Source organism: Sceloporus occidentalis, unplaced genomic scaffold (assembly GCF_023333645.1).
Source record: "Sceloporus occidentalis isolate IW3139 unplaced genomic scaffold, rSceOcc1.0.p SCAF_1, whole genome shotgun sequence".
NCBI lineage: Eukaryota > Metazoa > Chordata > Lepidosauria > Squamata > Phrynosomatidae > Sceloporus > Sceloporus occidentalis.
The window spans coordinates 56,807,875-56,833,359 of record NW_028316981.1 but is presented as its reverse complement, the minus strand read 5'-3'; the positions used below and the strand labels follow the sequence as shown (position 1 = coordinate 56,833,359).

Here is a 25,485-nt window from a genome sequence, read left to right as displayed (position 1 = left end):
AATCAGGAGAGTCCTAGAAACTGTAGGAAACATTAGCTCTAAAGTGGAGTGAAAATAATTATTTATTAATCAAGCCCAACACTGACTACATGATCATCATCATCTTCAACATTTTTACTTTATCTCCCCCTTTTAATAGAAGTCTGTTTTTATTGTTGTTGCAGATTATGCATACCATTCAGTTAACCGCTACAAACTTAGTATTCTTCAAATTCTTTATATGGATTTGTATGATTTCATCTTTTATTTTTATCCTACAGAATCGCTACCTTGAAATATTTTGGGCCTCATTAATAAATCATATTTTTTCAGCGCATTGTAGAATTTGCATCTCTCTTTGCTCTGTTTGGTGGCTGCATTCTCTAAGAACTCTCCAGATATAATATAGAAAGAAACTCTGGAAAATACTTTTCTCCAGGAATGCCCGAATGAGTGATAGCAGGAAACTAAGGCCTGTTACAGACTGCCAAAATAAAGCTGCTTCGGGTCTCTTTGGAGGTTTGCTATTTAAATGATGCATGGGTCCTAAGAGTCCGGAGGTCGCGCCAAAGCCACACTCCATTCCTAAGCACTGGAGTGCAGCTTTGGTGCAGCTTCCAGATTCTTAGGACCCATGCATCATTTAAATAGCATATCTCCAAAGAGACCTGAAGCAGCTTTATTTTGGCAGTCTGTAACAGGCCTAAGTGTACTGACTACATGATCTTCTACACAGTTTTCTGCAGTCACCATCACTTCATCTCATATGGCTTTAAGGAGGAGGGGGGCATGAACTGGGTCTGGCTGTCCCCTTTTCTACAATTTTAGGAAAGTCCTGTTTATGGAGTGTTTGATACTTTAAAAGCTATAGCAAAATAATGGGAAATGAACAGGAATTTTGAAAACAGTAACCCTGAACAAACATTAGATTTCAGTGTGAGCAGGCAGTTCACTATTCATGAGGTGGGATTCAGTAATAAATTTACAGTGTGTTTATGTTGGGATAGCCTTCAAGCTTGTGGGTTCTACTTGAGTTTTTACTAGGACCAAGATCCTCCAACAAGAGCTTTTCACAAAAGACGTGAACTTAAGGAATTCTTAAGGTAAAAATAATGTGTTTTGAAATACTAGACCTACACAGACTTCACAGTCCATCTACACCTGGTTATCCCAGACTTTCCTCATTACAGCAATATAATATGATGGGGTACAAGGATATCATTTTGTTGCTGTTGCTGCTGCTGCTGTTATATAATTGAGAGTCAGAAATCCTTCCAGGTCTGTTGCAAATCACCCGCCTTCCTGTCTGCCTCTTTTAAACAAACCTATTAAAAGACCACTTCTTACAGAATGCCAGTATTCTTTGCAAGATATGAAGCTATGTGTCCGTGCTGTCTTCCACCTACAATAGTCTCTCCAAGAATGGGATTAAAATCACCATATTTCCCCCCACATTGTCTTAGTACACCAAAACTGGGTAGCTAACATTTTGATTTCAGTGCCTGATTTATACAATTTAACTGGTTCACACCTCAGCTTGTAAACAGATGGTTGTTAACCACCTTCAAGCCAACCTGAACTCATGGTGACCTTGTGAATGAGACCCCTCCAAGACACCCTATCTGCAAAAGCTCTGCTGCAGACTCAGTGGCACGTCCAACTTGATTAAGTCTATCTATCTGGTATGCCATCTGTTTCTCTTCCTACTGCCTTCTACTTTTACAGGCACTATAATCTTTTCTAGTGAGTCATGCCTTCTCATGATGTGGATGAAGTATGATAGCCCCAATTTAGTTTTCTTGGCTTTTAGGAAGCTTTCAGGCTTGATTTGTTCTAGGCCCCATTTGTTTATATTTTTAGCCATCCATGTTTTCTGTAGAACTCCTATCCAACACCACATCTCAAATGATTTTTTTTTCTACCAGCATACTTTCCCTCTCTCGCTCTCACACCCATACATAGTAATGAGAAGTATGATAGCATACCTCTGATTGACAATCCAAACCTTAGTATTCAGTTGTATAGCTTTGTTCTTCAGGGTCTTGTCTAGTTCTTTTCTAGCTGCCCTTCCCAGTCCTAGTCTTCTGATTTCTTAAATATCATCTCCTTTCTGATCAGTGATTGATCCTATGTGTGGGAAATCTAACTATTTCAGTCTGCATTTGTGTGATTTTTTTCATGGTTATTTTTGTTTTATTAATGTTCAACAGTAAGCCTGACTTAGAACGTCCTTGTTTGACTTTCCTTAGTAATTGTTCCTTGTTATTTTCTACTACTAGTATCGTGTCATCTGCATATCTTTGAGTGTTCATATCCCTTCTTCCAATCTTCACTCCACTTTCAATTAAGTCTAAACCTGCTCTGTATATGACATTTTCTGCATACAAATTGAACAAATAAAGTAATGGAATGCAGACTTTCCTGACCCCCTTTCCAATTGAGAATCATTCTGTTTCTTTGTATTCTGTCCTAATGGTAGCAATAGCAATAGCAGCTTCATTTATATCCTGCTTCATACCTCACTAAGCAGCCTCTAAGCAGTTTACAGCTGTAAGTTAATCACACCAACAAGCTGGGTACTCATTTTAGCAACCTCAGAAGGATGTTAGGCTGAGTCGACCCTGAGCCCCTGACTAGAATTGAACTCACTACCTTGTAGTTTGTGAGTGAGTGGCTGCAGTACTGGCATGTAACTATTGTGCTACCAGGGCTCCTCCTGGTAGTCTCTTATCTTGAGTACAGGTTACACATCAGGACAATAAAATATATTAGCACTCCAAATTCTTTAAGAAAAATCCATAACTTTTCATGATCTATGTGATCAAAGGTTCTGCTATACTATAAAGCAAATGCTGATTTTCTTCTGGAATTCTTTGGTACACTCCATTATCCAATGTATATTTGCAGTATTATCCCCAGTGTCACCGCCTCTCCTTACACCTCTAGAATTTCTTGCTCCATGTGTTGTAGGAGTCTTTGCTGTTATGAACAGGTTAATTTGTGAGATGCTTGCTAGGATGTGTTCAGAATCTTTTTCTGCACAGGTCAGGGAATGATGATACCTCAGAGGTAAAGCATGTGCTTTGCATGTGAATGGTCCCAAGTTTGGTCCTTGACATCTCTAGGTCTAGGCAGGCCTGGAAAGGTTCTCTGTCTGAAACCCTGGAGAGCTGTTGGGAATCAATGTAGATCATACTGAGCTAGATGCACCAGTGGTAAGTCTCTATATAGGGCAGTGCCTTCCACTATCTGTTGCAGATAGTTTAGGTCAGTGATTTCCAAAGTGGGCGGTACACCCTCTCAGGAGGTGATGGAAAGGTCCAAGGGGGTGTTGAGGGGGAAAGGGGACAGTAGGAGGACAGTGGGAGGGAAAGGGGGAGTGGCAGGGAGTCAAAGTATTGGTATGCAGGAAAGACAAGGGGAACTAGGGGCCTTAAGGGCCACGATGAGGATGAGAGCTATATGAAACATCCTTTTAGGGTTCCTTAAAATGGATAGCTGTGCCAGCCCTCTCCTTCGCTCCTACGACACTGTTCTTCTCAGGAGGAAAGTGGCACCGCAGCTGAGAGGTCTGGAGGGGTGAGGTGGAAGCTGTAGCGGTCCTCACCCTGCAACTTGGGGAGGGCCCAAGTGGGTGTCACCCCTCTTCTGGGATGTCACCTGGTGCAGTCTGCACCACTGCACTCACTTAGTAATGGCTGCTGCTCCTGCTTTCTTTCTTCAGCCAGGCTGAGAGAAGAGGCAGCAGAAGAAACGATTTTGATGGGGTTGCAAACACTTGAAGCTATGTGGGGAAGGCATGTCTCTGGAGAAATGAGCAGGAGGAGTATCTGCGGTCAATTCTTGGAAAGAATCTTTTGGCTTAGAATGGCTTCTGTAGTTAAAATCTCTCCCTTTCCCATCTATGCCAGTCTCCAGTCCAGAGCATGTGGTTTCTGCAAATCCCCTACATAATCACTGGCTGCACCCCTCTCCAACAGGACTAAGGATTGAGAATAATTCCTTGGCAGGGGAAGCATTTCCCTTTGCCCCTGGTTGCCTTAGGAGCAGCGACTGAGAGGCCGCTTTCCCACCCTGGCCTTTCCCACAAAGCCAGCATGGGCACAGCCAGCTGCTCAGTTGCTGCTCCCAGACTGGGTGGCAAACGGAGCAATGACCAAAATTGGCTGTTTTGAATTTGCACTAGAACAGTAGACCTAATATTCAGATGTGACAGCTAGGGCTGTCACCAAAGAGGAAAGGAGGTGGCAGTCCAAAAAAGTTTGGGGACGACTGGTTTAGGTACTGAAAAACATAATTTCAAGGAAACTGTGGCAAAATTTAGGGCACGCCCAAGGGAGAAACATCTTGGCTCAAATGGAATGTAATGCTCTTCTCACATGAACTATTATCTAAAGATTTCTACTACCTACCAGTTAGCATGCTAGGAACTCCTTGGCTAGATCTAAGCTGCTGCTCTGCTAGGTCTTTTTTGCATAATCAAGGAGATATACCCCAAAGGAATCTTTTCCTTCAGAAGATGATCATGCCATTCCCAGTCTAGTGCAAGAGGTGTAATATCTCACTCTAAACTAATGGGTGGGAGAATGGTGAGGAATAGTTGAGGACTGAGGGCTGTGACATCACATGCTGGAGTCACTCCAGTGTTGCTTGTTTCACTTGAAAGGAAAAGTAACATTGTACAATTAGGGGGAAGCAATCCAGCATCTTCTAATTAGGCTGGCTGCGGTTACTCAGAGAACCTTTTCCTCGGCTGCTTCCAAGTTATGGAATAGCCTGCCAAAGGAGATCCAATATATCACCAGTTTTGAAAGCTTTAAAAAGGCAATCAAGACATATCTCTTCCGGCAGGCCTTTCCAACATAACATTCCAACAACCCCCTGTCAGTTTAACTGATTAGTTAGCAACCGTCCACTGCCCTGCTTTTACCAATTGTTTTAACAACTGTTAATAATTACATTGTATTTTATTATGGGTGGGAAAGTTGGGGGTTTGGGATACAATAGGCAATGAGACATTTATTGTATGTTTATTGTATTTTATGGATGTTTTATTATTAGCCGCTTTCATCTCTTTGGAGAAGCAGGATACTTATTATTATTATTATTATTATTATTATTATTATTATTAACATCATCATTCTAATTTAAGAAGAGAATTAGAGTGACTGTTATTACCCATGCACAAATATGAATTAATGTATCTAATTAAGTTAATAACATAGCTGGCAGGTGCAAAAGCCCTATGAGTTTGATGAGTCCCAAACTGCTGCTACCTTTACAGGTGTGATTGAGCCAATGAGCTGTGCTATGTTGACATTTCAGTTCCCTAGTATATACACATCTTTGAGGAATATGTTTCTCTGTGTACTGACTGAATTAACTAATTGTTAGAGCTGTTTGCCTTCAGTTTCCCAGGACACTGAATAGAACAGGCATTTCAGTTTTTATAGTACTAATTGATGCTTTATGATGGTGTTTTCATAACTGACGCTAACCCCTTTCAGCCTCTAATGGCACTTACAAATGATTGTACATGATGTGCAAAAGAATTTGTTCAAGGGCCTAACTTGGAAGGTAGATTCATCTTTGCTATTTGAGGTTTGTTAACTTTTGGACCTGTGACCTGACCTAATCTTCAGCTGGCAAGTTTGCAGAATTATTTCTGTACACACATACCAAAAGGGTCAGGATCTCTCTCTTGGATATGTTTTCCTTCTGAACTGCCTTAGGCAGTACTCAAGCCATAATTAGCTGATTGTTAGGTTCCTCAGAGATCAGTTTTAGACCAATACTGTTGCTATGCTATAATGCTAGATGGATGTCCTCCTTGGTTTTCCTTCTTTTTGCAGGCATGTGCATGTAAAAATCACCACAGTGGGTCAGATTACCAGCTATCCAGCTAGTGGTTCTCTCTTAAAAGGTCAAATAAGATGCTGTAGGTAGTTAAACCTCAGACATAGAAAGATGACAGTTACCATCTGCACTGGATAATTAGAAGTATAAAGCTCTGAGTAATGTATATATAGTCTAGAAATTTTAGTCAAAAATTGACCCCCAAAACCTAGGTAGACTTATCCACAGGTCAATGTAAATACTATTCTTTAACTCTTATTAAAAAAAAGGAACCATCCCCTGATGAAAGGCAAGAGTGCAATTTGTTCTGGAAGCCCTGTCCTCCCTCTACTCTCTCTTCCATTCAGCCTCTGGTGTGAGCTAAAACAGGTATGCCTGCCATAATTTTATAGGTTCTTTGGCAGTTTTCCTTTGCTTCATCATTTAGGTCCTTTGTTGCATGAACCTAAGTTTTACTCTCGAGTTATCCAAGTGTCATATCAATTCCATAATTTTGCCCCCAGAACCTGCTCTCAACTTATACATAAGGTCGACTTATAGTTGAGTGTATACAGTAGTCTAGTGCCAGAACTAGCATGGTGTTGTGGTTTGAGTACATAGTGTAATGGTTCAACTATCCACTCAGCCATGAGAATCCACTGGCTGGCCTTGAGCAAATCACAGTCTTAGCCTCAGAGGGAATTACAGATTTTACCAAAAAAAACCATATGTTTTGATAAATTCACCATTAAGTTCATAAGTTGAAAATGACTTGAAGAGACATAGCAACAGTCTTGCATCAGGATACATCATACGCCACCACCTCCCATATAGATGTGGGTGCATGATGCCTCATCTAAGGAGACTTTTTCTCAGTGTCAACCTTGTTTAAAGAAACTTATCTTGCCCCTTCCTTGTTAATTCTTAAATATCAAATGAACAGTTTTATTTCTGAGAGGATAAAATTGGGGTTTATTCATATATGTATAACTCCTTGTATTTTTCTGGTCTTTACTGTTTCTCAGTATATTATTTGTACTGTTTCTTAAAAGTCATTTTGAGGATCCATTTGGATTAAATAGCAGGATGGAAATTGCTTTTAAAATAAAGGCAAGTTTAAAGTATTATCTTTGTGTCATGTTGTTAGTGCATAACAAACAAAACATTACATTAATAAGAACTGAGAGAACTTGATCCAAAATTAATTGGCAACCGTACAAATAATTGACAGACAAATTTAGATTAGATTATAAAACAGAAGAATTTAAAGAAAATGAAAATGAATTAGACAAACTGGAAAAATGGTCCAAAATTGATATCAAAATGTTACGGTGTATTGTTAAAAAGAGAATTAGAAGAGAACATTATGAAACAAGCAATGATTAAGTGGGCAACAGATATTGGAAGAGACATTGACCTGGAAAGTTGGGAATTAGCTAGAAGAAGGACACAACAATTTACTAGAATGGAAAATCGCTGGTATCTAGTAAAATTAGCGAAAATCTGTAAGGCATGTGGGAATACATGCTGGAGGTGTAAAAATACTGTGACTGGGTGGTATATGTGGTAGAATTGTACAGTAATCTAATTAAATCTTATTAGAAAAAATATTCATAAAGGCCTGTTACAGACTGCCAAAATAAAGCTGCTTCGGGTCTCTTTGGAGGTATGCTATTTAAATGATGCATGGGTCCGGAGGTCACGCCAAAGCCACACTCCATTCCTAAGCACTGGAGTGCAGCTTTGGTGCAGCTTCCGGATTCTTAGGATGCATGCATCATTTAAACAGCATACCTCCAAAGAGACCCGAAGCAGCTTTATTCTGGCAGTCTGTAACAGGCCAAAGTAATATGTGAAATTTTTTAAATTAATTTTAAACTGTCTCCTGAATTATATTTATTAAATATGCTTAATAAGGTAACAAAAGAAATTGAGTAGAAATGTATCAGATTATTGTTTATATATGATTACAGCAGTGAGATTGATTTTGGCAAAAAATGGAAAACAACAGAGGTACCTTGGTCGAAGAGTAGATCTGGAAATTAGTTGATATGATGAGTATGGATATGTTAACTGCTAGATTAAAAAGATAAAATGTACATAAAGTAGAACAGGAATGGGATCCAAGACTACGGTACTGTGAGAAGGGAAACTTAAACGTATTGAAACGCTAATTGTATGAATTGAGACAGAGTGATCAAAACAAATTACGCTAGACTTTAACACACAAAAGAATTGTTAAAAACATTGCTTTTGAATTGAAGAAAAAAAGATTTAAATGATAAAAGTTTATACAAACTGGACGGGCATGGGATGTCAATTGTAAATATGTATACTTGAAAAACAAAATTTGATGATTATTTTGTATACTACTACTTTGTACATTACTCTTTGTAAAATATTTTTTTAAAAATAAAATAAAGTATTATCTCTGTGTTTGAGTTCTTTGCTATCATACGTAATAGCCTTTAATGGGTTGGGTATTGTGGATTTTTATGATTTACTGTAATATGTATTATATTTTTACATTTTTTGGAAACCCGCCTGGATCTGAAGGGAGAGGTGGCCTAAAAATAAATAAATTAATAATAATAATAATAACCTAGTCACCATAATAATAATAATAATAATTTATATTTCTCACCTCTCCCAGGTGGATCGAGGCGGGATCACAACCCAGTATAAAATACAATTACGATACAACAAGTCAATAAAAACATACAATTCACAATTAAAAACTATAAATTACAAAGCGACAAAGGACAGGGTGTGCTCATCCTTTTCAGGGAGATGGGTCTATATCTTACAGCAAATTGGGTGGATATGCTCGCCAGAAGAGTTTTTAAACCATTTAAGCTGAAGTCCTAAATCCTAGAGCCTCAGTGAACTAAATGGGCTTTATGTCTGAATAGTTATGTATGGGGATTGCACTCTAAGATTAATTGGTCAGTAAACCTTGCCACCTTTTTGCAACCAGATCGAGGATTCTGAAATCCAATAGTGAGAAATGCATGTCTTCCTCCAAAAGGGATTCTCCACAAATATGCATGCAGTGTATGACACTGCACAGTCAGCCACTCTAGAAGCGATTGATCACTTATAGTTGATAGTAAGGGCTTTTATACTAATTTTCATGATTTAAGTCCTGTATTTTATTTTTATTTTTTTGTTCTTGTAGGATCTCTGCTCAGGGCTGCCATCTGGACAAATCTGCCACGATGAACAGAGGCTAAAGGTGATATTTGCAGATCTAGCCCGACATAAAGAGGATGCCCAGCAACGAAGTTGGGCTCTTTATGAAGATGAAAATGTTATCTGCTGTTATTTGGAGGAACTGCTGCGTATTTTGGTAACTACCTTCTTGGTTTTGGTAGAACTGGGATCTGTTAAATTTTTGTGTAAGTGTGTGTATTCTGAAGTGATTAACAAACAACTGAAAGATATATGTTTCAACGGGTTTTATATGGTTGCTTTAACACACACACACACACATTTAGGATTAACTTCATCCTTCTGGGAACCAGAACTAAATTGGGAGAAGTGTCATTGGTCTACTTTTTAATGGATCCCCCACGGATACCAAGCTCCAACTGTATGGTAGGAGTTAGTGTTTTTGTGTGATAATACTGATATCTACAAACAGACTTCCAAAAAGTTATGGTAGCAGTGTCCATTTGGCTGGACATCCTCAGTAGATTTTTGACTTCTGAACAGCAGAAACTATGCCACATCATAGACTTCAGAGAGGGTTGGCCCTAAGACAAAAGGAGCTTCTGTTCAAGGAGTAAAATCCCAGTTTTTACTTGGACTTGCAGAACTAGTAAGGTGGTTCTTTGGAGAAGTTATGTTATGGGGCTGTTACAATGATACACTTTCAGCATTATTGATTAATTTTTGTAAATGGAAATTAATGTGATTTGATAAGCCCATAGTTTGGTCTTCTCTGATTGCCACCAGAAAGAATCTATTCTTGATACCTAGAAAATTTATTTTTTTCTCCATATTTTCAGACAGATGCAGATCCTGAAGTTTGCAAGAAGATGTGCAAGAAGAATGAATTTGAATCAGTTTTGTCCCTTGTTGCATATTATCAGATGGTATGAAAGTGCATTCTGTTGTCCTCGTACCAGGATAATGGAGTGTTTGGTCACACAGCTTTTATTAAATCCTAAATCACTATAGAATAATTATTGTTCATATATCAAATCTGTTCAAGGAAAATATTTTTAGACAAAGTTAAGTGTATCTGAGCATGAGAGTAATCCGGAGTTTGCATCAGGACTCTCATGCTGCCCCCAGAATTCCCTGTTCTGAGAATAATTCCAGTTGGTCTATTTAGCTCACAAATTCATAAGGTACCTATGAAAGCAGGATTATTCTGCTACTTAAATTGCTTTATTATTTGAACAACAAGAGGGATGTCAACGTTCACATGTAGCACTTAACACACACAAGAACTAAAATATGCAAAAAGGTGGTAGTGGATAGCAAATTAAAGAATGGCAATGGGCAATGCTTACCAGTTAAGAAGCCAGGCTCCAACCTGAGGAACAATGCAAAGTGGATTGGACTCAGATCGCTTCCCAGGACTGAATTTGGCTAGCAATCTGAGAAATTTCAGCAGGAATCTGACCACATGTCTGCCTGACCCCAACTGAGACTGAAATAGGAGTGCCCAACCAGGGGTATTTATGGCCAAACCTGACTTGAGGCAACTTGAGTTGATTTTTCAGGAATCTCAAAAACAGTAGGATTCCCACCTGGTTGATGGTTTTCACTTCAGAGTTACAAAAGGAATACTTTTGGTCGGTGGTGGTGATTTAATCAAGCAGGAATAAGATCAGGACAACCCCAGGGAGTTTGGGGGATAGGATCAGGTGTGGGAAAGTACAGTGTGAGGCTAGCAGAAAGATTGTTTTAGTGCTTTTGGTTGATAAACCTTTGTTTGTGACCTTCAATAGGAAATGCACAAAAGTGGTGGGGAAGCAGCAATATTCACAGGCATAAAGTCTTACAGGGGTTCTTTCCACATGACCTCAGGTCTGTGTGAGCAGTCAAAAGTTCACTTAAAGGTAATCTTAGCTTTCCAGGTTCATGCTCATGGCCTCTCTGTAACTGCTATTATAATAAAAATATAACAAAATATTTGTACCCCAAAATAAAGCAGGGTATGCAGGCTGTGGTAACAGTTCTATGGCCAGAAGATTGAAACTAGGGGAGGAAGTATGGAATCTGATATTTATGCACTGAAACAAGAGAGAATAAGGTGTACACAAATCCAAAGCAATGCATGTTCTGGGCTGACTACTACAGGGAAAGACTGGAAGAAAACAGGTTTTGTATCTGCATCACAGACTCTTTCTTAAATGGTATTAAATAAGGAGTAGTAGAGTCAATGTTAGGAACTTGCAAGATACTGGCCTGTTACAGACTGCCAAAATAAAGCTGCTTCGAGTCTCTTTGGAGGTATGCTATTTAAATGATGCATGGGTCCTAAGAGTCCGGAGGTCGCACCAATTCCACACTCCATTCCTAAGCACCGGAGTGCAGCTTTTGCTGCAGCTTCTGGATTCTTAGGATGCATGCATCATTTAAATAGCACATCTCCAAAGAGACCCGAAGCAGCTTTATTTTGGCAGTCTGTAACAGGCCAAAGCTAGCTTCTTTGTTTTTAAAAGCTACACTCAGGAATAGAGGTAGCAACTTTCCTGTCGTTGGGAGGAAGGGTTTCTGAGAATGCCTTGGGAACTTGGGCAGGCTGTTCCTGCTCGTCTCTTAATTGAGGCACATCTGTGCATTGGTAAACAGCTCTGGATTGGAAATTAGGTTATGAAGAGCCTTCCCTGGGACAAAGGAAGGAAATCAAGTATGCAGAGTAACATGTGGGAGTTTGCCTTTGGTGCTTGCAAAAATACTTCCCTTGCTCCATTCCATTCTGAAGGTTTATTGCTGTTGCAGTCTGGCCTAGATAAAATAATCTTTTTAGTCTGCCCCCCCACCCCACTGCATAGCTTCACTAATTGTTCATTTTTATTTAAACATTTCTTTTCTAAAAAAAATAAAGAGCGTAGAATATAACGCAAGTTGGGAATGTGACTGATAACCCATGCTTGTAGCCCTCAGATTAGGGGGTTTTCCACATAATGTTGCTTTCTATGATTAGCTGAAATTATTTCTGTAGGAAGAAGGCAATGTGAGGGTTAGGTTCCACAGTGGGATTCAAGGTGGCTTAGTATGAATTAGGAAGGCTCTCTTGTGAGGAATAATCCTGTTTTCCTCTCAGTCTGAGCAGTGTACAGTTGGTGCTCTTGTTTTGCGGTCATCCTCTTCTGACATAACCTGTGATATTACAAATCAGCATAGAAGATTGCTGGAAGGTGGTGATAAATAAGTCTGCATGCAAGTAGGAGACAGGTATCCAGTACAAAGTTGTGGAAGTCAGCATTGGTTTCAGTGACTTGTCATTAATGACTTGGATGCATCAGTGGAGAGAGTTGGTGTCAGCTGTACAACTGATAAAAACCAGAAGACTGAAAATACTGGGCAGGACAGTTGCAATTTCAGAATAATCCTAGACTGGGACTCTGGGATAGCAGCAAAAAACCAAAAATCTGTAGTAGAAGGAAAAAGTACATGTTGGGAATAACTGGCAACAGAATGCTGACAGTGATCTGAGGTTGTCCAGGGTAGCAAGCACAAGCTAAAAAATGGAGATCATATACAAAAGGCCAATGCTGTTTTAGGTTTGCAGTAGGTAGAAAGTTGTTGATAACTGCCTTCGAGTTGAACCTGACTCAAGGTGACCCTGTGGATGAGACGTATCTTAATCCCTCCTATGTTTCACTGCTCTGCTTAGATTCTGCAGATTGAGGCCCATGACCTCCCTGATTGAGTCTAGCCGTCTGGTGTGAGGTCTTCCTCTTTTTCTTCTACCTTCTACCATCCCTAACATTATTGTTTTTTCTAAGGTGTCATGCTGTCTCATGATATAGCCAAAATACAACCGCCTGTGTTTTCCTGTCTTGGCTTTGAGGGTGAATTCAGGCTTGTTTTGTTCTAGGATGCACTTGTTTATTTCTTTGCTGTCCACAGTATCCTGAGCACTCTTCTCCAGAACCACATCTCAAATTATCTTCTTCCTATCCGTTTGGAAGATTCAAACTGCAGTGCTCAGTTTTATCTTTACTCTTTAGGTTTTGTCTAGTTCTTTCATGACTGCCCTTTCCATGTACCTTGTAGCATGTTTTAGTTTACTGATATGCAGATTTAAAAAGTTTTAAAAAAGAAAGAAACCCAGTGCACCATCCCTTGTTTTACCCCTGAAGTGGTTTCCCCCAAGGAATGCTTCCTCTCTGGTGTTGCCCACTTCAGCTGTGATTCTACCAGCAGCAGCTCCTTCCCAAGGGGACATGTAGTCCTACCTAACTATTCAGCCAGTTTTATTGGGGCCTGGTTCTGCAGGGAGCAGTCTAGAGTCCCACCAGGTGAGGTTAACAGCAGGAAACAAGCAAGTGGGCAAGCAGCAGACCTCTTTCCTGGGCGAGTGGGGGGGGGGGCTGTTCTTCTTCTCCTTCCTATGTGCTGGCTCTCAGCATACTTTGATTAAAGGTTCTGGAAAGCAGATTGCAGGTAAGGATGTAGGAACTTATGTGCCTCCATAAAGTGCCTCTTATTACCAGTAGGCAGCTTGGTAGCAAAGAGGTATTTTGGCACTTCTAAGATACTGAATATTATACCAGAAAGAAAACAGAAAACAGTAGTACCCTCCTTGTGAATAAAAGAAGAAACAATGGTAACATTTGTATTACATGTATCTCACCATTTCATTTTTAAATTAATATTTGTTAGATAGTGCAATCATAGAAAGTATATACAATCGCCATGCCGTTTTCGCAGGAGAATCCATTCTGGACCACCACCACAACCCCCCCAATGAAAAATTGCCAATATTCAAGCCCCATTGGCTTAAATGGCAGTGTGCACCCAGGAGCCCACACCCCATTTTGTCTCCCTCCATTTGCCGCCCATAAGTGGGTGAGGGATGCAGATTCCAAGTCCACAGAAACGGAGGGGAGACTGTATAAAGTTACATTTAGAAACCTAGTAACTACAATAACAAAAGCATTGGGGAATACGTCTAAATTCAAAATAAAAATAATCTATCCATTCCTTATCAGTAATCTAATCTGTTTTAGTAACTTTCTTAATAATAATCTTCAATAATCTTTCTTAATCATAGAATCTATTTTCTATCACTAGCATTTTGATATTCTGAAAGGCTGATTCCCATGTGTTTGTTCACACACTTAACTGTAAACAGAGGTTGATTGGCCTTTACTCAGCTCAGTTCTTACAACTGATTATTTGCTTATTTAATAACTCAGCTCAGTTCTTACAACTGATTATTTGCTTAATGAATAACATTTATCAAAAAAAGAGCAGAAAATTCTTTTCTCTTAAGAGTTCTTCCTTTTTTAGGAACACAGAGTTGCATTGCGACTGCTGCTTCTGAAGTGTTTTGGAGCAATGTGCAATTTGGATGCTTCAATCATCTCTGCTTTGGTGAATTCTGTCCTGCCAATGGAGCTGGCCCGAGATATGCAGACACACACACAAGGTGAGACATAGTCATCAAATGGGTCTCGTTGCAATTGAAAGATCTCAGGCTCTTCTTCTGCTTGTCATGGATATGTCAAGGTATGGTGAGGCTTTTAAGGACTAGTACCCAGCACTTCTATTAGCAGGGATAGGAATAGATATTGGTATCAGCATGTGGTAGAAACACAGGATACAATTTTAAGAAATAAATAATAGTTACTGTTTGAACCATGATTTAATCTATTACTGCAGGAGTCTCTGACACAGGTGGTATGGGAAGAAACTTTGCTACCAAGCAGAAACAGTGTCAAGGCTGGGAATTGAACAGAAGATTGAACAATGAGATAAAGTAGATCTTCAACCTATTTGTTATTGTTGTGTGCTTTCAAGTCATTCTGCCTTACAGTAAACCTAAAGTGAACCTATCACAGGGTTTTCTTGGCAAAGTTTGTTGAGAGTGAGTTTGCCATTGTGTTCCCTTGAAACCAAGAGAGTATGACTTGTGCAAGGGAAACCAGTAGGTTTCTCTGGCCAAGCATGTATTCAAACCATGGTCTCCTAGTGTTTTTCTCCAACACACAAACCACTATATCACATTGATTCTCTCTTACCTACCCTTGATCAAATAATCTGTTATCAAGCCCATTTGGAAGCAAAGGATGCAGCTATCAGATAGTCTTTAGTAAGTCTAAGTTTTGGCTTGCCTTTACAAAACATCTCTTTGATAGCTTAGTGAGCAAGATACTGGTTGAAGGACTTTGGAGTCGGCTGCATGGCTGCTATCTCCCAGATCATTAGCTATGCTCTGTAAATCTCGATAATAATGTTGAGTTGTCAACTGAGCAAATCTGTGGAGCTTAACACCAAGTTTAGTTTCAAGCATTTGGATTTTTGAAAATGATATTCATGACTGCCAGAAAAAAATCATACTTGCCTAAGAAAATGTGGACTAAGTTTAGATTCAACCTATAAAAGATTTTTCTGGAAACAAAACAGTGATTATAATTTATTGGGGCCTAAATGTATATTTTAGGAGAAGAGAATACTGTTGGGTCAAAGAACTGGGGAAAGATAGATGACGCTGTGATGGAGGAGAATGGGAATTGGCCGTGTGCGGTATTCCCTTCTGAGATATACCTGTAGGCATCTAATAAGTGGAACCAAGATTTGGGTGTCCTAAATGGTTGCTTTAATGTGGGATTGCATTATATGGGACCTTAGTTTTGAAAGCCAGTTTATGAAAGAGAAAAATTTCAAAGTACTTAGAGATGATTTTTTTATTAAATACGTTTAGGAGAACCAGCCATTTATACTCCTCAATATATAAAATATGCAGCAGACAGAATAAACTAATTCTGCAGTTAGTTTATTGCTGCCAAATGCTGATTTAATTCTCATGGCTTTTTGTCAGTTCTCTGGTTTGATGGGCAAAGCATCCCTTTCCTGGAGAAAGAGGTCCATGATGTCTTTTTAGCAGCTGCTTCTTCAACTCTTGCATTTGGATATTGAATGGGCAACATTTTAGCAATTAAGGAAGAAATGGAATGGCTAAGAAACATTGGCGCTTTACAGACCGCCCAAAAAGGGCGGTCTGCCGGTGCCTCCGTTTCTGCTGCCAGGAAGCCTCAGCCCGGTGGCAGATAAAGAAGCCGCAAAAAGCGGCTTCTTTTTGTAGTGCAGTAATGACACCGCAAGGTGCCAATGGCACACTTGCTGTGTCATTTCTGCGCCACGACGTGCGGACACTAAGCGTCCACGATGTCAACATGGCGGCGCCCATGTGTATAGGGCGCTGCCATTTTGTATTTACTAGGTACGTACTAGGGTTAGGGCGTCCGAAAGGGACGCCCTTTCATATCCTAGTACGTACCTAGTACGTACTTTTTGCCCGTGCGGAATGGGCCCTTGTTTTCTTTTTTAAGTCACATTGTCTATTTCTGCTGTTTAGTATACAGTATGTGGAAAAAAATAAATAAAAATAAACCCAGATATACATTTTTAAAATAAATCAAACTTTTGATTTTTAAGAAAAGTTAAATGAATTTTATTTTTATTTTATTTTACATTTTATTTATTTATACAGGTATTCAAAAATCCAAAGTCCAAAACATTTCTGGACTTAAGCATTTCAGATATGGGAGACTCAACGTGTATTGTTAACTTAATAAACAGAAATACTATGTACATGCTTTGGCATGTAATCAAGGCAACTAGAATAAATTCTGCCATAAGCATAAATGCATGTTGAATGAGATAATATTAATATGTAGGTGAGCATTTTTAATTAATTAAGAACTTTATTATAAAACTAACATAACACAGAAAAAAGCGCATATCAAATAATATAACAACCATACCACAACACATATGCATTATGTACACATTCTAATACAACTATTCTAACATAGACATTAAACAAAAGATATGACAGGGAAAAAAACGTATTCTGTTCACATACTTCCCAGGTAATCCATGTAAACCAAATTATTTAGCTTGCAGATAGTTTCCTACTGTATCATAATACTTAAACTTCTAAATAAAAAATTTAGTAGAAGTAAACGAATTATTTGTTACTCATTTTAGCAAATATATTTAATCTAGATTAGTAGTACATCCAAACATTTCCATCCCTCCTCTACTTTATCCAGAGAACTTTCTTTCAACATAGCAGTCAGTGTATCTAATCTCTTAGCTTCTCTTAGATTGATTAGCCATTCTTCTTCCCTCAGAATTTCGGTATTCTTCCAAAATTTAGTGTACAATGTTCTTGCCACTGTGACCATATAGATAATTATACGAGAAAATTTACAAGTTATATCTTTTTCTAATTTACACGTCATATTTAACAAAAAAAGTAAAGAGTGTAATAGTATGTTTACTTGTAGTATATCTATCATTCGTTTATGGATTATTCCCCCAAATTCCACTGCTCTTTCACAGGTGAGCATTTTTTGTGATTTTGTGCTGGTGTATTATTATTATTATTATTATTATTATTATTATTATTATTAACCTTTATTTATAAAGCGCTGTAAATTTACACAGCGCTGTACATACAGTCTTTTTAATTAGATGGTTCCCTGCCCTCAGGCTTACAATCTAAGAAGTCACCACACAAAAGGAGAAGGGAGTAGTGGTGGGGAAGGGGATGAGATCCAGCAGTTCCTCTCTACCTCCAAGGCCTGGAACAAGGCAGATGGACTGTAGGGAGGTCTTGGCTTCATAATGGATGGTTAATCTTCATCCAGGGAGGCAAGCGACAATTATGCAAGGCCTGGGAACGCTTCTCTGAACAGGATGGTCTTCAACTCCGTTTTGAAGCTGGTTAAAGAAGTGATGGCTCTTGTTCGCGGGGGAAGAAGGTTCCAGGAGTGAGGGGCAGCGAGTGAAAAGGGGTGAATCCGAGATGGGGCAGAGGAAATCCTGGGCTGGGACAGTAGACCTTGACTATCAGAACGGAGGGCCCGAGTGGGAAGGTGAGGAGAAAGAAGGTCTGATAAGTAAGGATGGGCCAGCCCATGCAGGGCTTTAAATGTGGACAGCAGGAGCTTATACTGAATGCGGAAAGGGAGGGGGAGCCAGTGAAGGGATGCCAACACAGGAGAGATGTGGTCAGAGCGGTGGGCAGATGTGATAATGTGAGCAGTTGAATGCTGGACAGAAATTAAAGGACGGAGGTGAGAAAGAGGAAGCCCAGCCAGGAGGGCGTTACAGTAATCAAGTCGTGAGACCACTAGGGCATGGACCAGGATCTTGGCAGTAGAGGTGGAAAGATATGGTCGGATTTTGGCAATATTGTACAAAAAGAATCTACAAGCCTTGGCTGTGGTCTGGATCTGAGGGATACACGACAGAAAAGAGTCAAAGATAAAACCAAGACTGCGGGCTTGCTGGACTGTTTGAATCGAAGTGTTGTTCACAGAGACAGAAAAGGAGTGTTGAAGGGTGGACTTAGGAGGAAAGGCAAGAAGCTCCATCTTGGACATGTTAAGCTTCAAACGCCAATGGCACATCCACTGCAAGATAGCTGTGAGACAAGACGAAACTTGCTGTTCAAGCCTTGGAGAAAGGTCAGGGGTGGAAAGATACAACTGGGTGTCATCAGCGTACAGATGGTAGGATGTGTAAACACCTTCGCACAGTCATATTTTCTCAGGTTGCACAAGCATGGTATCCTGTTCAGGGCTGCACAGGCTTTGTGATGCCAGAAGAAACTGTTGAGCATACACTTGAACTACTTCGACACTTCCACACAGGCAGTCCTAAGCAGTGGGTGGGGAGTTGGCTGGATTGTTGCACACCAGGAGAGTGTGTGGCTATACCACCCATTGCAAAAATCTATTTAGTAATGCAGATCAACTGTTTGCTGATGCTTTTGCAGTCCACCACACCTCCAGTGTTCCAAGAACATGCTTTTTCTGGCCAAAAAGGGTGACTTGCTTTTCCGAGAAGTCCCCAGAAGTGGCCATTTGTCTTTTTAAAGGGTTGCGTGTGCACACCGCTGCCACATGCACAGTCTACAACAGAAAGAATTTTTTTTCTTCAGAAGCAAAAGTTGATTACTATCTGCTATTTGTTCTTGCATTTTTGGTCATCTTTATGGCTTTCAGTGGCTGAGGAATTGGCCCCTGGATCTGCTGCCCATCCCTGTAATAGGAACCATAATTTCACATGTAAGTCTTCCAAGAGGATCCATCAGCCTAAGTGCCAGGACTTCATTTAATTTAACAGTGAAATTACCTTTTCCAAAGCAGCAATATACAAGAGAGAGAGAGCACAAGGGGATTAATTATAACAAAATAAAAATGAAACTAAACTACAGAACAAGAATATTTTGCATTTGTTCCCCTCCTGAGCTGTGGAAGGGATTGTTGAGCAGTGGCTGTCTATATGTAAAATGACAACGGGGTTCTTCCCTGAAGATGAAAGAAATTAAACCAGCAGTCCTGCTTAACACAAGTGAAATGAGTGGAGTGTTTGGTGGAGCAGCTAGAGTCGATGACTGTGTGATGTGGGAGATGGCAGTGGACTTCCTACACAACCACATGGCTGGTGCTGTACCACTGCTTGTGGTACAAATACGATCTTTTGAGATTTGTTATGCTTACGAACATATGAGCTTTCTCTTTATCACAGCAGTTTATTGACTGTCTGCGGTGTCTGAAGTGTTTGTGCTTTTTATCTTGGTATTCAAAAGTCTCTGTAGGGTATTTCCCCCCCTGCTGGTTAAGATGGCTATGCATGAAGACGGAGCTTTGACTCTTCACTTTAGCAGGAAACTTGTCTGTGTTTTAAGATTACTACTGGCTTGCTGCTATCTAAAAATAAACTTTCACTTGCATCCCTTACTAATGTATACATTAGTTTCCATCATGCCTCTTTTTTGTCTGCATTATCTGCTATTCTTTGTTTCCCCTAATTCCTTTCTCATGTAGGGCACTCTCATAAGAACTGTGTGGTCATACCTGTAATTCACATCAGCAGTGCAAACCATATTCTGCTGGTGGTTGTGTTGTCCCTTTAGATCATCTTCCATCTGCTCAGAGGCAATATCTGTTTTTGTGATTGGTAGTTGCTTCCTAGGTGTGATTAAATAACTATTGTATAATAATTGCACATCATTAGTATCATTATTCTATATCATCAGAACCCCGGGTTTGTTTTGTTTTTTTCAGTTCATGACAATTGAAATACAGTACATGAAGTACATTAAAAATTTTAATACAGTACATTAAAAAGTGCAGGATCTAAGATTAGATTATGAACACAGCCAACTTTATCAAATGGATTTGCTTCTGAAAAAGGCTCTCTGCCCTGTCAGTTTGAGCCCCTCTCTGTGTTGTTGTTCTTGTTGTTTTAATATATCTTTATTCAAATAAATTTTTAGAATCATAGAGTTGGAAAAGACTGGAAAGACCATCCAGTCCAACCCCCTTAGAAACAAAACAAAACACATAGCATATATAAATTGCACAATACATTTTTCTTAGGACACAAAGACAAAACAGTTGTGAGAGTAATTCATCTTCCATACATACTATTCAGGAGTCAGCAGTGTCAGACTTTGATAGTCACAAAATTGCTTGAGGCCTCAAAAATACCTGGTGCTCAAAGTCCTGCTGTTTGTGTCAATTGGCAGTTAATAGAAGTTTATTGTTAAAAGCTAAAAGCCATCACAATATAAAATAGATCCAAACAGTAAATACACAAACAGTATTAAAAAAAGGCACAAAAACCACAAATAAAACAACATGGTAAAATTAGTAAAAGAGACCCATCAACAAAAAACAATAATACATCATAAATGATAAAATAATAAAAACATAAAACTAGAATTGTTCTAGCCATCATTCAGATCAAGAAAACTGATTCTAATCTTGCTAACAGCTAAACCAAATTTTGCTACCATAGAAGTAACAAATACATTGCTGCCAGCCAAAAGGACACAAATCTGCTGAAGACAAGATCTATCGGAAAGGGATTTTAAAATACATTCAAGAAACCTTTGTCTAGGACATATATACCGAGGACAATGTAAAAGGTAATGTTCAATATTCTCCACTTCCCTGGTTTTGCAGATAGGTAGTCTTAGATGGACAGGAGTGTTATTATATCTGCCCGTCAAATAGGCAGAAGGCATACATTGGTACCTTAGAGCAGTAAATGCTTTTCTAGCAGGGGCCAGAGTAAGATTAATAAAGTAATGCTCTAACCCAAACGATGTCTTATACAGTGGGTACCAAAAAGAAAAAGAAGAGTTCGAGAGTGCAAGAAGATTGGCCCATTTGGAAGTAAGATAAATGTTCTCTTTAATTAGTTGCTTGACTCTACGGATGGCAGAATTTGGACGTGAGTTCACATTAATCTCATAGCTCTGCAATATTGTTCTAACTAGATACCCAGGAGCTTGGAGAGTTAACGGATATTTGTTCTAAAAAACATTTTTGGGGGGAGTCTGGAATCACTCATGGATAACAACTTTAGCCAGTAGAAGGCAAGAGCGGTATGTGTACCAGCTTGAAGAGTAGTTTGGCCTGTTTCAGCTCTCAGAAAAGAGACAGGAGTACACTTAGGGACAGCCAACAGGGATCTTAAAAATAAGTTCTGAATTGGCAGTTAATATAAAATAATAACTCACAAGGAAATGGAGATTGTAATTATGAAGCAATGAATAAGTGGTAAAGGGTAGCAAACAATTTGCCACCATTTTTCATTTCTGTTTTTTTCCCCTCTTTTCTTTCCAAGGGTCATTTTATAGCATAGTGCTTGGATTAAAAGAAATCTGATGTCACTGAACTGTACACAGAATCTCTCATGAAAAATGACCTTGAGTGTTGAAGTGATAGAAGCTTATTTTGGTTCTAGAAACTTGGGAATTGAGGCTGATACATCTTCTGATAGACTGTAAAGTATCTAATCCTTTTTGTGGATGGCAAGGACTGGAGGACTTCATATCAACTCTCAGGTGATATGGGATTGTTGTCATGCCAGGAGCACGAGTTCCATGGGGTCCTCCCTTGATGTTAAAAGAGAACACTGAAGGCTAAAATTTTCTGCATGGATTCTGGATGATTTTAATGAAGCAATGCTTTCCCCTTGTCTCAGTGCAGGCACTTTGGCTGTTGTCCAGCTTTTTTGCTACATGTTTTTGCCCCCAGACAGTTGCTTTCCTGTCATGCTTCTGGTCTGCAAATCTTTTTTTCAGCATGGATTTTTCAAGGAAGCTTATTATAAGATAGAGCAAGACAGAATTAACTGGAACAATTCTGCTATAATCCACTCTGTAATCAACAGTCCCAAGTTAATATCAAATATACACATAACTCTGCTGTCAGTTCTGCTTTCTTGAGTGCCACTCTTTCTATCCTTCCAAACCTCTAATCTTCTTTTGCTGCATTTGTGCTCCAGAGGATTGGCTTTGTGATAGAGTTCAGCAAATGTTAAAATTAACTCAGAACTGTGGTAGATGCAGTTTTAAGAAAGTGCTGGCCTTCATAAACAGGACCCACCTGTGTGTTTATTGTCAGGTGTCAGCACAATTCCCCTAGTGAGTTACAGTACTGCATCTTCAAAATGAGTGGATTCATGAGTGTTTTTTCCCCATTCTTCCTAGAATCATCAGCTTCCCTCCCTTTTGTTTTAATATGTCCATGATACATAGGTAGTCTCTAATACCCTAGAGATGTTTGCTAACAACACAATGTTTCACCAGGACATAAGAGCAAGTAACTACTCATATGAAATAAGTTTATGACTTGCCATTAATAAAGTCAGATTCAGGTTGGTGTAGTGGTTTGAGCATTAGATTATATCTCTGGAGACCAGGGTTTGATTCCCTGCTAAGCCATTAAAACCACTGGGAGATCTTGCACAAGTCATGCCGTCAAGGCAAATCTCCTCTGAACAAATATTTTCAAGAAAGCAGGTTCAACTTAGGATGGCCATAAGTCAGAAATGACTTCAAGGCACACAACAACATGGAACAATCAGGTTATAATGTTAATCATGCTCATGAGTACTGGCAACATTTTAACCTTTCCCATGCAGAGAGCTGTTAGTAAATTTACCACTTAAAGAATAATTGCAGTGTCTTATACAGACTACATAACTTTTAAAGTTCTAGCATTCCAGACATATTTCTTACACTTTATAATTGCCCATTTTCTTATTTTCTCTCTCCAACAACTAATAGTTACTGGTTAAAATCTTTTTGACATTTTAACATTTTTGAGGCTTGGGAGCCTCAAAGCCATTGGATTATGAAGTGTTGCACTTGAGTTGCCTAACACTGAAAGCACCAGGACCCTTTCTTCCCAGCCAAACTGCTTGGTCCCAGAGGCTCAGCTTGGGTCTGCCACTGCTCACCTTAAGCAGCCTAACTACACAAGTTAAAGAAGTTGGCAAATTGCTTCTTCCAAGCTAGGAATTGTCCCTCTTATCTAGAAATGGATGGTTGTCCCCAAGTCTTTTGCATTTTATTTTCTTGGTGGAAGGGTGTTCATCAGCCATGACCTTTCTCCAAGGCTTGAACAGCAAGTTTCGTCTTGTCTCAGAGCTGTCTCACAATGGATGCACCATTGGCATTTGAAGCTCAATATGTCCAAGACGGAGCTTCCTGTCTTTCCTCCTAAGTCCACCCTTCAACACTCCTTTTCTGTCTCTGTGAACAACATTTCTGTTCAACCAGTCCAGCAAGCCCGCAGTCTTTGTTTTATCTTTGATTCTTCTCTGTCATGTATCCCTCAGATCCAGACCACAGCCATGGCTTGTAGATTCTTTTTGTACAATATTGCCAAAATCCGACCATATCTTTCCACCTCTACTGCCAAGATCCTGGTCCATGCCCTAGTGGTCTCACGACTTGATTACTGTAATGCCCTCCTGGCTGGGCTTCCTCTTTCTCACCTCCGTCTTTTAATTTCTGTCCAGCATTCAACTGCTCACATTATCACATCTGCCCACCGCTCTGACCACATCTCTCCTGTGTTGGCATCCCTTCACTGGCTCCCCCTCCCTTTCCACATTCAGTACAAGCTCCTGCTGTCGACGTTTAAAGCCCTGCATGGGCTGGCCCCTCCTAACTTATCAGACCTTATTTCTCCTCACCTTCCCACTAGGGCCCTCCGTTCTGGTAGTCAAGGTCTGCTGTCCCAGCCCAGGATTTCCTCTGCCCCATCTTAGATTCACCCCTTTTCACTCGCTGCCCCTCACTCCTGGAACCTTCTTCCCCCGCGAGCAAGAGCCATCACTTCTTTAACCAGCTTCAAAACGGAGTTGAAGACCATCCTGTTCAGAGAAGCGTTCCCAGGCCTTGCATAATTGTCACTTGCTATTTGATGTTCTTTTGTTGTCTGTTTTTTTAATCATTTCCTGTATTGCTATGTATTTATATGTATTATCCTACTAGAGAGGCAGGCAAGCTCCAGCAGGCCTCCCTGGTAGAAGATTAACCATCTATTAAGAAGCTAAGCCCTCCCTCTAGTCCATCTCCCTTGGTCCAGACCTCAGAGATAGAGTAGAACTGCTGGCCCTCATCCCCTCCCCCGCCACCTCTCCCTTCTCCTTTTGTATCATGTCTTTTTAGATTGTAAGCCTGAGGGCAGGGAACTGTCTAATTATAAAGATTGTATGTACAGCGCTGTGTAAATTTACAGCGCTTTATAAATAAAGGATAATAATAATAATAATAATAATAATAATAATAATAATAATAATAATGTGGCTAGGACTGAAATGTAACCTCTTGCTTTCCACTTGGAAAGTCATTTGTCATGTGAGGTGTGGCACCTTATGCAGTTCAGCTAACAAGTGGAGGGAGCCAGAAAAAAAGCAGCTCCGTGGGGCTCTATGACTTGTGCTGGAGCTTCAGGGAAATCTGGGACCAATCCTTCCAGCAACTGTAATGTTCATCTTGCCTTTCTGGCAGTGACAGCCAGTGAAAAGATCTAGTTCTGCCCAACAAAGAAAGGAAAGTAGAAATAAACCTAGTACATTTTGTAAAACATGATATAAGCCTAGACAAAAGTGATCAAACCTTTATGTGATTATTCATTGCTGTATATAATATCTAGCCTTTGTAAATCTCACTTTGCTATAATAATCTGCTGTAAATCCCTTGCATGGTGCATTTTGGCCATATGCTTTGTCATGTGGTGCTTCTTACACAAACCCCTCTTGGAACATGCCAACTAATTAGGATTCAGGGAAGCTGTACCTATGGTTCTGTGGAGCATTCATGTATAGACGCTGCCAGTGAAAATTGTGCTGTACTAGCAGGCTGTGGGACAGATTGATGCATGAGGTACAAATGTGCACTGGAAAAGAAGCAAAAATGCATACTTGGAATGTTTTCAAATCTCAGCTGATTTGTAACCAAACTTACCCATGCTGAACCATGGAAGAAAAATCAGTTTTACAAGAAATACAATGATGTAGTAATTACACACACACACACACACACACACACACACACACACACTGTGTGTGTGTGTGTGTGAGAGAGAGAGAGAGAGAGAGAGAGAGAGAGATTGTCTTGCTACAGAAAAGTGGGATAAGAAATAAAATAAACTCTAC

At 39.7% G+C, this 25,485-nt stretch overlaps 1 protein-coding gene across 6 annotated transcripts in view; it reads left to right on the top strand.

Annotated features, from left to right (window-relative positions):
• Window positions 1-25,485, top strand: part of LOC149321440 (NCK-interacting protein with SH3 domain-like) — a 139,079-nt gene that overhangs the window by 97,754 nt on the left and 15,840 nt on the right. For all 6 annotated transcript variants that reach the window (XR_016280948.1, XM_089521674.1, XM_089521662.1 and 3 more), the window contains exons 6-8: window positions 8,993-9,163; window positions 9,825-9,911; window positions 14,293-14,431. Coding sequence is in view for 5 of the 6 variants with exons in the window: in XM_089521674.1 (XP_089377800.1) it covers window positions 8,993-9,163; window positions 9,825-9,911; window positions 14,293-14,431 (397 nt within the window). In the remaining variant the exon portion in view is untranslated. The remainder of the gene's footprint in view (window positions 1-8,992; window positions 9,164-9,824; window positions 9,912-14,292; window positions 14,432-25,485) is intronic.